At 30.7% G+C, this 13,715-nt stretch overlaps 1 protein-coding gene and 4 non-coding genes across 5 annotated transcripts; 1 reads left to right on the top strand and 4 right to left on the bottom strand.

Moving 5' to 3' along the window:
• The first annotated feature begins 738 nt into the window (after positions 1–738).
• On the top strand, positions 739–2,661 carry LOC105970619 (uncharacterized). Its single transcript, XM_012995451.2, has one exon. The coding sequence runs from the start codon at positions 962–964 to the stop codon at positions 2,402–2,404; it is 1,443 nt and encodes a 480-aa protein (XP_012850905.2). The 5' UTR covers positions 739–961; the 3' UTR covers positions 2,405–2,661.
• Positions 2,662–6,740: 4,079 nt separating this feature from the next.
• On the bottom strand, positions 6,741–6,813 carry TRNAF-GAA (transfer RNA phenylalanine (anticodon GAA)). The gene has a single exon. It is a non-coding gene; the product is annotated as a tRNA-Phe (tRNA).
• Positions 6,814–9,975: 3,162 nt separating this feature from the next.
• On the bottom strand, positions 9,976–10,078 carry LOC148768586 (small nucleolar RNA snoR97). The gene has a single exon (XR_016033361.1). It is a non-coding gene; the product is annotated as a small nucleolar RNA snoR97 (small nucleolar RNA).
• Positions 10,079–12,049: 1,971 nt separating this feature from the next.
• Positions 12,050–12,141, bottom strand: LOC148768585 (small nucleolar RNA Z223). Its single transcript, XR_016033344.1, has one exon. It is a non-coding gene; the product is annotated as a small nucleolar RNA Z223 (small nucleolar RNA).
• Positions 12,142–13,067: 926 nt separating this feature from the next.
• LOC148768584 (small nucleolar RNA U36a) lies at positions 13,068–13,163 on the bottom strand. Its single transcript, XR_016033329.1, has one exon. It is a non-coding gene; the product is annotated as a small nucleolar RNA U36a (small nucleolar RNA).
• Between the last annotated feature and the right edge of the window lie 552 nt (positions 13,164–13,715).

Raw genomic sequence — 13,715 nt, 5'->3', positions numbered from 1 at the left:
CTTAATTCCACTTTGCACATTGAAATGGAGTCGTTTGGCATTTTGTACCCTTGAAAACTAATAATAGCACATTACACCCACAAAATATAATAAATTATTCACAATCCACCTTGAATTGAATAATAAAAGAAATTTCATTTTATATTACTTTTTTTTCCATGATGCAAAATACCGATTAAATTGTTATTTTCTTCAATCCCACCCTAATTTCAAGCGCACAAAATGCGAAAAATAAAAATCACATCGAATTATCGAAAAAACTATATTTTTTTACAAAATAAAATAAAATAAAATAATCTTTTATCACTAGATATCCGATCGATGGATCTTTTATTGTAATTTGTGGATTTATTAGTCATACAAATTTGGAATAAATATAGTTTTAAATTTACTTAATAACAAAACAGTGGAAGCATTTTTTTTGTAAAATATTTTTTCCTGAAAAAAAATTATAATTTTGAAATATGTTCATGAGATGTATTTCAAAATATAATACCACTAAAATTATTAAATTACCTTTTCTAGCTTTAAAAAAGTTAAAAAAATCATTTGGGGTGCATTAGCCATCATTTATTGTATTTTGAGGGTGCAAAGTGATATTAATTTGTTTAATGGGCGCAAAGTGTTGAAATGCTATATTTCAAGGGTGCAAAGTGGGATTAATTAAGCCTTTAAAAATCGGAGCGTGTGTAATAGCCGTTTAGTGAGCCAACGGCCACGATGGAGCGGATTGTTTCCATAACGTTTATCTGTTCCCCCAACGGTCGAAAAATTCAACCAATCAAAAAAATTTCCCTAATACAGTTCTTCCCCCTTTCTCTATATTTTCAATCATCGAACCTAAATCAAAATCAAATATTCCAATCCAAAATTCATCCCCCATTCTCTGTATTTCCGATCATCGATTACTGAAATTTCTTCTTTCACTGAGATAATTCGAACCAGTTAGAGAGAGAAAAAAATGAGTGTGGTGCAGTTTCCAGAAGCCATGGATTCTTCTTCCGCAGATGTTCAGATATGGAACAACGCCGCTTTCGATAACGGAGGAATCTCTGAAGATTTGACGGGGAGTAGGCAATCTTGGGGTTCGTTGAAGTCGGTCTTCGCAAACCCTAAATCGTCGTTCGATTCCGTTTCCGATAAAGAGAATCGGAATGATGTTCTGGGGAATCAGGTTTCGTCTGTTTCTTCTTCTCTCAACAAGTCTTCAACCACAACGCCGTTCAAGCCGGTCAACGCAGATCGGGCTGTCGAGAAATCGAGGATTAAAAAGTGTCTTGTTGATGAAGATGTAGTTTTGAAGTTGAAAATTAGGGATGAGAAGAAAATTGATGAAGAGATCGAAGAGGTTGAGTCTGAAATTTGTAGATTGAGTTCAAGATTGGAGGCTCTGAGGCTCGAGAAAATCGAGAGGACCGTAAAAGCCGTCGAAAAGAGAGGAGGGAGAGTTGTGCAGGCGAAGTTTATGGAGCAGAAACAGAGTGCTAAGAATGAAGAGATTTCAGTTCCATGTTTGAGTAGTGCAAGAACAAAGGTTCAGAGAAGGGGAATCAGTTTAGGGCCCGCCGAGATTCTTTCTGCCGGGGGCGGCGGGCGAAGAGGGATGAGTATGGGGCCCACCGAGATTTTCGGAGCGACGAAATCGAGGCAAGATACGATGATCAAAACCACCCCTCTTCAGAGTAGAAGAAAATCTTGTTTCTTCAAGTTGCAAGAGATTGACGAAGAGAAAGCGGTGCTGCGGAAGGAGAGGTGTAGCTTAAGTCCCAAATCGAGAAAACTCGCAGCAAAGACTCCTTCAAGGCAGGCTGTAACCACAATTTCATCGAGAAAGAATCTGAAGAAAGAAGATGCGGTTATCAGCTCGATTCATCCCAAGAAATTGTTCAAAGATGGGGAAAAGTCGGTCCCACCTACTAATAAGAAGCCGTTAATAAGGCCGGGGAGAGTTGTGTCCAGCAGGTACAATCAGAGTACAACGACAACTAACGGTAATCAGAGTGCATCGGTAGTAATGAGAAAGAGGTCTTTGCCGGAGAATGATTTGGAACAGGGCAAGAGAGACGAAAAGAAACGGTCTTTATCGGGTGATGATGCGAACGAGAAGAAGATCAATTTAGGCACGGAAAGCCGTGTGAAGAAACGGTGGGAGATTAATCCAAGTGAGATTGTGGTTCATGGTAGTACTAGTGCGGTTGAGGCGGATTATTTGCCGGAATTGCTTCCGAGGATTAGGATTGGTCGGTGCAAGAACGAGAGCCCAAGGGACTCCGGGCCAGCTAAAAAGGTGGTCGAGTTGATTGGAAAGAAGTCGTTTTTTGGGAGTGACGAGGAAACGGACATTGCATCGGTTTGTCAAGCACTTAGCTTCTACGGGGAAGGGGAAGACGAAGACGAAGAATAAATTCCCGTTCATCATCGATTCTTGATGACGCATTTGCGAGCGGGGTTGTTTTTGCTTCTGTGTTGAGTAATGTAGTTAGTATATAGAAGCTGCTACTTTTGTTGTGAAAGCTCGAATAAGTAAGTGGATTTAGCTCGGGTTTTTTTTTTCTTTTCTGTATGTGGTTTTTTTAATATGTTGAGACTGTGGCCAACGAGCATACTCGTGCTTTTTGTATGTAAGAAAGTTGGATCTTTTTACTATCGAAATTGTTTTTTTCTATGCCTTGTGATGGTGGATGATGATATTATTGCAAGTGGAAATTGTGAATTCGTCAATTTTGTGCTGCGTTTTTCGTTAATTGACAAAGGGAAATTGATTAAAGCATTCATCTTTTCAAATTGCCTTATGCATCTACCATTGTCTTATATATATGCAGTGTGTGTGGGGGAGAGGGAGAGAGAGAGAGAGAGAGAGAGAGAGAGAGAGAGAGAGAGAGAGAGAGAGAGAGAGAGAGAGAGAGAGAGAGAGAGAGAGAGAGAGAGAGAGAGAGAGAGAGAGAGAGAGAGAGAGAGAGAGAGAGAGATTTCATTGCTCTTGGTCTGTTTATCGATCTTTACCGTGCATATCTTCCTAATTACAGTATCTTCTATCACATCTTGAAATTCTTTCGTCGTTAACGTTCCTGAATTGTCTTTTTCAGCAGCTTTAAATATTTCCGATATATCTTCCTGAACGAAAAATAAACCAATCATCACCATGAAAATGCACTTATTTTCGAGAATTGTTACATCAAACGGAATGAATATCAAGTGTAGAATATTAAAATGGTGCGATGAACTTTAATGTAGGCTAGCAGCGTAGCTAATTAAATTAGGGTTTTTTGCAAAACCTACCCCTGTGAAATCTCTAATTGCCGAAAACACCCCTATGTTAAAAAAATTAGCAAGGACCCCCTACAAAAGTTAGTCAAAGCCAAAAAGGCCCCTGACAGGTTATCGTGCGCTACACTCGCCGTATGTGCGTCTGGGACTGGGGGTGTGTTTTTTGACCTGAAATGACCTAAATATCCTTCATAGTTCATATTAGAAGTCTTAAAAATTACAGACTTACCCTAGAATTTTAAGCACCAAATTGAAGTTTTAAAAATTTTCAATTCGGTCCTTCTTATATTCAAAAAGGCCATCTTTCTAGACCCATTTTCTGATTTTTTTTTTTCCTGTAAAAAACATCAATCGAATCCATATTCTCAAGCTCAGTTTTGTTGCAAATCCAGAAAAAATAAAAGGTAAGAAGACAAGGGGAAGAGGACAGAGCTTAAGCCCCATTTTCCATGTAAAAATTTGGAAGAAAAAATTTTGATTTTGACCTTCAACTTCACCATTCTTGGTAACCCAAAACTTGAAATTCACCATTTTCGATAACCCAAAGTTCAATGGAGAAGAATGGGTTTCAAGTGGTGGTGGTGCGGCGGCGGATGTGGTGGCACGGAAGCGGATGTGGTATGAAAAGTTGGGTGGGTTGGGTTGAGGCGTTGGGTTGGGTGATGGGAAGAAGATATAGTCCATTTTCTTTTTCCTTTTTTATTTTATTTTTTTTATATAAATTTTATATTTTCTTTTATTTTGTTTTATTAAAATTAAAATATTATTAAAAACTAACTAGGGATATTAGAGTCATTTCACGTAAGTCAACAACTAATTTTGAAATAAGGGGCTCTGTATTTTTTAAAATAAAACATAGGGGGGTTTTTGTTAATTTTTTTAACACATAGTCTTTTTCAACAATTAAAAATAACACAGTGGGTCTTTGCTATTAGCTCAATTAAATGACCATGATACATTTATGATCTACAGTAGCACAATCACCGAGAGCATATACATCGTCGCATCCCTTTACTCGTTAGGCCATCTCCAACAGTTGTTTTAAAATCGGTTTTCTATAACTATAATTTAACAAATGAACAGTGTTATACAACACCACTTTTTACTATATACTCCAACAACATTGTTTATAATTTACACAATAATTATATTTTATTATTTTTATAATTAAATTTAGAATTAGTCCATCTGCACACAAATACTTTCATCAATTTATAATTTTAACCTCAAATAGATACATACATGTAGTTCTATTATTTTATAAGAATTTATTTGGAATTAAAACATTTTGGCTTTAAAACAAAATGTAGTTTCACGGATATACCTAGAATTTATTTATGATTAAATTAATTTGGTAGTTAAACCAGCTGGGGGTTGAATTTTGTAGATTTAGAGATTGGAATAGATGGTTGGTGATTATTTTATTATTTTATTATTTTTACACATTTGTTATATTTTAATTTTGGTTTCTCAATTTTGAGAAACCAAAGCCAGATTTTACCTAATTTTGCATTTTTCCATTTCATTGTTGGAGCTCTGTTTTGGAGTTCAAATTTTGTAAAAACTGTAAATAATAGATTTGCATATGACTGTTGGAGTTGCTCTTACCATTCATCGGTTGCTAGAATACATCTATTTCCCTACAAACAAATTTAAAAAAAAAAAATCACACTGATTTATAGAAAGTAGAAAATGCTAGGAACATCTATTTCCCTACAAACAAATTTAAAAAAAAAAAATCACACTGATTTATAGAAAGTAGAAAATGCTAGGAATAAATATATGGGGTTTTTATGCATAAGTCCCCAACCAAATATGTTTATTATTCTAGGTTTAGGGGATATATCTCTTTCACCGACAAGCTCACCCATTTAATATTTATTATAACTAAAGGAAACATTCATGTATATCCCAATATTACCCTCAACCATTTATACCCAATTCTTAATTGTAACCCCAATTTATCAATTTTGTCCGTCCACAAAAATCCAATTTTGACCACAAAAATTCAATTTTGACTTTTCTTTTAGCATAATTTAATATGCTCCAATTTCATCCTTAACTTAATTTAATCTCAATTTGACCCCAAATTTCACAAATTATTCAATTTTGACCCCAATTTTTTTTTAAAAATTTTTTTTTTCAAAACAATTTTTTTTGCCGCCGGATTCCGGCGTTGACTTTTCAAAAAAAAAAATTCTTTCGGATTTTTTCGCCGGTATTCGGCGTGGACTTTTTTTTTTATTTTTTTTTTTGCTTTTTTTTTTCTTCCGGATTTTTTCGCCGGTTTCTGGCGGTCTCCGGCGTTGACTTTTTTTAGTCTTTTTTTAAGTTTTTTTGTTTGTTTGTTTTGTTTTGTTTTTCCACGTCCGCCGCTAAACGTTGACCGTAATTATGCTGTCACTAACAGTAAGTTAACGTAATTATACTGTCAATGATAGTTAATTAACGTAATTGTACTGCCGTTGACATTACATTTATGTAATTGTGCTGCCGTTGACAGTAAATTAATGTAATATTATTACTTTTTATTTTATTATTTTTTTTTATTATATTACTGTCGTTGACAGCAAAATAACTGTAAACACAATAATATTACTGTCAACAACATCAATATTATTATTTTGTTTGGGTTTTTGTTTTGTTTGAGTTATTCACGGAGTAACGTAATAATATTACTGTCTATTATTGTAATATTACTGTTGTTATAGTAATATTGTTGTCAACCACATCAATATTATTATTTTGTTTAGATTTTTTGTTTGTTTGAGTTATTCACGGAGTAACGTAATAATATTACTGTCTATTATTGTAATATTACTGTGGTTGACGGTAATATTACTATTGTTATAGTAATATTACTGTCACTCACAGTAATATTAATTCTTTTGGTTTTTTTTTTTATTATGTTTACATTTGTTGAACGGTCAACATAGTAATAGTACTTTATTACACAATAATAATGAGTTTTGTTGCGTTAATATTAATGTGCTAGAGATTAATATAGCAATATTACTGTGTTAAACTATAGTTTAGTTAATTTTACTGTGTTTAACAGTAATATAGTTAATATTACTGTCAATCACAGCAATATTGTTGTATAAACGGAAAAAAAAAAGTTAGAGAATAAAAGAAAAGAAGAAAAAAAAAAATCAAAAAAGTCAACGCCGGAATCCGGCAACGCCGGTCTCCGGCGAAAAAATCCGGAAGAAAAAAAAGTTGAAAAGTCTACGCCGGAGACCGGCGTGAAAAAAAAGTTTTTGAAAAAAAAAATGTTTTGGGTCAAAATTGGTCAAATTGAAGTTAAATTAAGTTAATGATGAAATTGGAGCATATTAAAGTATGAGGGGTTATTTTAATGCTTTACAAAAATCTGGACCATGTGTAGACTTATGAATAAGTACCTATTGATGGATTTATTTGTAATATACCCAATATATATTAGAAGCAAATAGATAATACAAAAAATAGATTGCGGTGAGCGTGGATCGAACACGCGACCTTCAGATCTTCAGTCTGACGCTCTCCCAACTGAGCTATCCCCGCTTGCTGATTTCATAGTTTGTGTTATGTAATTATCGTGATGGAACAAAACAAAGTGATAGTGAACAGAAAGAAACATGATTTTAGTGTGTCTTAAAATCCAGCTCATTGTTGACATTAATAAAGTTTAAACTGTACAAAAGCTGTCATAGTTGAACAATGACCATTTTATTATTCGTTCACAATTATCAACTTTAATATACTTGTCATTTGTTCTTCGCGTTATTTCTCTTCGCTATTATTTGCAACATTTGGACATACTTAAATGATTATATTTCATTAAAAATGTTATGAATCCTGATATTTATATGATAATTGAATTTAGCAAATGTTGATTTTCCATCTACAGTTTTGTATGGTTTAGGTAATATTGGCCGGTTTTTGGAACTGGATTGGAATATATACCTTAAATTCCAATTTGATTTTAATTTTTAAAAATATTCCAAAAACTCCAATTCCTCTCCTAAATTCACATTTTGAACATAATATTATTATATATTTGATATAATAGTTGACTAAAACATAAAAATTTGAGCAATACCCTAGTTTGGAAAATACATTGTACTAACTACCATTTATTTTAGTCATTTTTTCACACATAAATCTTAGTTTTAATTAGTAAGAACCCCTTAATATTGTATTAACAATATTTTACCATTTTCATTACAAACCCTAGCTCACTCACACAATTTCACCCACAACCTTCTATATACCATCTCTTCCCTTTCTTCCATTTGTTGCACCAAAACTCCTCCGGGGGAATACGAATCCCGTTCTCTTCACCGTCATTTTGTAGCGAACTGACCACGCCAGAGCTATATATGAAGGCGGAGAGGCACAAGAAAAGGGTCGACGGAGGAGGTACATTGCGAGCTAGAATTCTCGTGCATAATTCACACCATAATTACCACCATCAACGTCATACTTTAAACAATAAAAGATCGGGTATCTAATTCACGTTGCTGGTGTAGTGAAAATTAATTTTGACGCTACTGTCACCAGGGGCGGTGCTTTTGACCCCCAAGAATTTTTTTTTTTTTTTTAGGTATTTGGTATTGTATTTTTTTGAATATTACTTTTTGCCCTCCAAAATTTTTGTAAATGTGTCTTAACCCATTATTTTTTTTTTGTTTCTTCTCTATAATTTTATATAAATTATAGATAAGTATATCATATTTAATATAAAATATAAAATAAGATGCTTAAAACTTGTATTATTTTAAATAAAATTTATGAATATTACTTATTTTTGAATTTTTTTTATCAATGCCTTGAGATCGTGCCATGAATCCCCAAAATATTAAGTGCAATCCATTATTAGAATAATTTGAATTTATTTAGAATTTTATGTGATGATTAAAATATGATATAATTATAATATATATTATATTTTAATTAAAATTTAGTAATATAAACTTATTTTTTGCAATGTTTTGTGGACCTAAATTTTTTTTCCAGGACGCTGCCCTGAACCCCAAAATAAAGCGCATAGGAGCTTCTTTTGAGTTGTTTGGAGCCTAACATATAGTGATAGAAGGTAATAAGTTAGCACATGAAATTGCTGCATTATCTAAGAATGAGTCTTACTGGTTGATTGTATTACCGGATAGGATTCAAAATATTATCTCTCATGAGATGTCCTTATAATAAAACAATTAAGTTTGTTCCCAAAAAAAATTTCATGTTGAAATTACATTTTTTTTATGAAATTACATCAAACTAAAGATCATCACAAAATTCTAAAAAAAATGTAAAATATCTAAATTGTAGCTATGAAAAGAAGAATACATTATCACTAAGGTATATGTAAATATAAAATAAACTTCAAGGAAGAAAAAATAAGTTTGATAGAAGAAATTATTCGCTCAAAATCTTACCTTTAAAGAGAAACAAAAAATCATTTTTACGATATTTGATATTTGATTAGGCTCATAGTTATAACTTATAATCCAAGATTAAGTTAAGACTATAAAATTAACTAAACAATAGTAAGAGTATTATATTTGGCTAAATTTATTTTTAAACATGTTATAAGCTCTTACATTTAATAAATTATTTTAAGAAACAACAAAAAAGGTATATCTTATATCAAAAATAACTTTTAAGATGGAGTTTATAATTTATTTTAGATTTTCTATTGCAAAAGCGCCCATGGAATTTTTGTCTTTTTGCAAACGACCGCCCAATCTAGTATGATGTCAGAAAAATTTATACGAGGGTACTTTCGATATTTTCTTCACGAGAACCAAATAGTGCATACTTGTCTTTCACGAATCACGAGGGAGTATTTGCACTTCACCATTTGTTTTAGGGTGAATTACGACCATCCTTGAGGTAAGATCAAATTACAAAATAACTCCTTATGTTTGGATAATTACAACCATTTCTCAACTATGACGATCAAATTACAAAAAAACTTTTTAAGTTTGGATAATTATAACCACCCCTCAACTATGAATCTTCTCACACATTCATCTTTCAAATTTAGTGGAATCTTCTAAATTACATGGAATATTCTTCATTTTGTATCGGTTTTATCCCATTCTAGTCCCACATATTGAAACAAGATGATCATAAGATGTGTCTCTTGTTGTAAATATCACATTATGGTGCATCAAAAACTATATTTTTTGCACAAAACAAGTACAAACTAAAGAACATTCCACGCAATCTTAAAGATTCAATTAAATTTGACACCGTATGAATGAACGTATAAAAAGATTCATAGATGAAAGGTGATTGTAATTACGCAAACACGAGTAAATTTTAAATAATTTGACAGAGGTGACCATAATTTACCCCTCTTTTTATAATGTTTGTTTTTCTTTTGTTGACTTTAAATTGTACTCCTTTTACAATTAATGCAATTTCTCAATCATCAAAAGAAAAGAAAAAAACATTGAAAACTGGTTCCACATGAACAAAAGTAGGTCGTTACAATTTATGGTCTTCTTAGACAAAACAAAATGCAAATTTTGTTGATTAAAACTAATGAATAAGAATTTTGATTCACATTGTTTAATACAATTTCTATAAAAAAAAATACAACTTCAAACACTAGATGAGAGTTGATAAAAACCTGCAATGCAATAAATTAGGCAAACAAAACACAATTAATTAGAATAAAACAATAATAATTACTAGCCTAATTCAAGCATTAGTGTAACATGTTGTGCTGATATTCTCGTGGTAAATTCAAGAGAAGAAGCTGATTAACAACAACACACAATTTACCAGTTTTTCAGACCCTTTATTTCAATTATATAAAGGGCAAAGAGTAAAGCTCAGTTACAAGTTGGGTAAACAGAATAAAATCCCCTTGCGTTAAGGAAAACTTGCGCCAAATCCCTCCGTGTCTTTCTTGCGTAAAACTCCCTTGTGTTTTATTTTACTTTGCACGAAATCCCCTTTTTCGTTAAAAGTTAACGACGTTAACTATAGAGGAGGTTTTATGCGGTTTTATGCGGTTTTATGCAAGTGTTTTGTAATATAGGGGATTTGGTGCATGCAAACCAAGGAAGTCTATGCAAATTAATTTATTCATTTAAAATTCAAAATTATTTTCTTAAATTAAGTCGAATATATCTATTAATTTAAAATTTGAAAACTAAGAAAATAATACTCGAGATGGAAGTTGGAACGAATTCTCAAATTATTTATGTTCTTTTCACATATAATTTAATCAAGAATAAATTATAAACATATATAATAAATCCAATAAAATAATTATATAATTTAAAAAATCAAAATTCATACATTAATAAATTATATTATATAAAAATTGATTTTTTTTTTCAAAAAAACATTCACCACACCTATTAATTTTTTTTATATATTGTAATTGAATAAATGTGTTCAACTTAATTTCAGAAAATAATATGAAATTTAAACAAATAAATTAATTTTTTTATAAAATCCCCTTGTATTGCAGAAAATATGCACCAAATCCCCCTATGTTACAAAAATCTTGCATAAAACCCCTTATATAGTTAACGTCGTTAACTTTTAACGGAAAAGGAGATTTCGGGCAAAGTAAAATAAAACACAAGCAGATTTTACTCAAAAAAAAAAAAAAAAAAACAAAGATGAATTTGGCACATATTTTCCTTAATACAAGGGGATTTTATGCTATTTACCCGTTACAAGTTACGACCAGTCGACCACGGACCACAAATTCTAACTAGACATATATTTAATTTAGGAATAAAACACAAATTTTACATATCAACAAACCCTAAAACTCGAAAACTCCAAAAATTATTGTTGTGTGTGTATGTTTCAGGGTCGTATTTAAAATGAATAAAAATAATATATATTTAATGAAAAAGAGGAGGCTCAGATATGAAACTGCTTTAGAGCATCCACAATGGGCTCTTTAAATGTATTCTTTGTGTCAGATTTTAGGCTGTCTTTAAATTTGGAGAGGAAAAGCTCCTGTAGTGGGTAACTTTGCCTTGCTAGCACGCCCAAACACAGACTAGTGGGTAACTTTAGGCCTCTTCATGACTCCTCAAATCCTGAGAAATGTTAACTAACTCCCCACAGATAGGAGTGCATTAACAAATATTGTGGGGCCTGCTTTTGTTTTATTTATTTTTTATTATTCAAATTATTATCTTTTTTGCTTTTCTTTTTGTTTTTATTTTACGGTATGTACATTAAGGAAATAATGTACTATTTAATAATTGTTTAAATAAAAATTACTAATTACTTCCATTTATTTATACTTAATTAGCCTTATTGTAATAAAAAAAAAATTAACTCGTAAATTTAAATTATTTTTATTATTTTCATGAATAGATAATTTTATCATTTCTAAAATAGTATTCATCAAATTAATAATCTTATTTCAACTCATTTGTAGTTTTTTGGCTAATTAATATTTATGTTATCCGTAAATTTTTTGAATCTTTTAAATATTATTTATATCTTTATAGAATTAAAAAAATAAATATAATTCATAATTAAAAATATATAAATATAATTTCATAATTATATTTTACTAATTAAATATATTTTACTAATTAAATATAAAAAATTAAAAATATAATTTTATAATTATTATATTATAATGATTTTTTTATTAATATTTAATATTTAGGAAGCCATTGTAAGGATGCACAAAACCACCTATTGGAGCATTTTGAAATTTGGGGAGTTCTTAAGTGGGGTCCATAGTTTAGAGAGGAGTAAAAATGCATAGGTGGCATGTGGGGTGCACAGTTTAGGGAGGGATTCTAGGGAGTACCGCTGTGGATGCTCTTATCAATCAAGGATTTTCAGAAGCAGAACTGGCATAATTAGCTGTAAAACAAACCATCACAACCATATTAGTTAAAATCGCAAGATACCGCAATATATATCGCGAGTCACTACGGTCCCAATCAAAATGATACAACTCATAATATGTATCGATTAAGCATAAATACCGTTAAATATTGCGAGATATAGTATCGTATGACCATATCACGATACGATACGAAATTTACGATATTAGTCAAATTATTAAAAAAAATTAAAACAAATTAAAAAATTAAAAAAATAAAAAAAAGTTAAAAGAATTAAAAAAATAAAAGGAAAAATAAGGAAACGAAATATTCACATTATCGTTGCCTGAAAACGAATTTCAATATTATTTAAATTTTTTTCTTACATATATTAGATCCAAGAAATTTACACGCCAAGTTTGATATTGATAAGAGAAAATAAGAAAAAGCCAAAGTTGGAGCTGATGAAGTTGAAGAGTGTGATGAACATGAGGATGAAGACACTCGTTTGAAATTGGTGGATGAAAAAAATTTAAGTGACATTGATCTTGAAGATTATGAGTGATAGATTAGTTTTTTTACAAATTAGGGATCAAAATTTGAACTTTGTTGATGTTATTTTTATGAACAGTTATGACTTTTGTCCTATTTTAATGATTGATTATTTTTTTTATGAACTTAGAAATGAGTGGTTTGACTTTAAAATATTAAATTTTATATTTTTATAGTATTTTTATTATTATTATATATATATATATATATATATATATATATATATATATATATATATATATATATATATATATATATATATATATATATATATATTACTATTTTTAATAGTTGGTTAAATATCTGACAATACGATACGATACACGGAGGAAAACGATACGCCGATATTTTTCGATTCGATAACCATATTCACAACCACAAATAAACCGAAAATAATAAACAAGAATTTTTTTTTTCAAATTTGGGTATTTGATTGAGTAGCTCATATCAAGAAATTCAACCATTATTTGTTTATCTTTATGCTTCATTGACTACAAAATCTCAGAAGCGCGGATAATTATTTAATCATAGCCCAAACCAGATTCTGGTATTAATAATAACACATAAGTGAATCATTTTAAAATAGAAAATTTTCCAACATTTTACAATTAATAAAAAAGGCCCAAAACAATTATATTTTATTATTCTCTGTTAAGATATGACCGCGGTTCCGGTTCAAACTGGAACATCAGGGTTAACGATCATGTTAACTGGAACCGGAATTGGAATCGCCCCATAAGATTTGTTTCAGATTTACATATACAGTAGAACCTCGATAAATTAATAATCTCGATTAAATAATAATTTTTCTCGGTCCGGACTCGGAGAAAAAGTGTTAAATTATTACCTCAATAATTTAATATTTCACTAAATTAATAGAATTTTCCTAGTGCCGGCTGCATTAATTTATAGATATTCTGTATGTTGAAACTTGAACAATTGGTTTTCAAAAACTAAATAATAAAAAGATGCAACGGTCAAAATTAATAATTAAAAACAAGGCGGTAACCGGCTATGCCGGTCGATTTTTTTAAACTTCTTAATACCACTCACCATTTCTTTAATCTTATTTATTATACGGGGCAA

Source organism: Erythranthe guttata, chromosome 8 (genome assembly GCF_056151865.1).
Source record: "Erythranthe guttata isolate IM_541 chromosome 8, IM_541, whole genome shotgun sequence".
Taxonomy (NCBI): Eukaryota; Viridiplantae; Streptophyta; class Magnoliopsida; order Lamiales; family Phrymaceae; genus Erythranthe; species Erythranthe guttata.
Note: the sequence above shows the minus strand (reverse complement) of the source record. Positions and strands in the feature narration are given on the sequence as shown.

Excerpts from the sequence above, each read along its gene's own strand:
- LOC105970619 (XM_012995451.2), top strand. The coding sequence starts at position 962 with ATGAGTGTGGTGCAGTTTCCAGAAGCCATGGATTCTTCTTCCGCAGAT.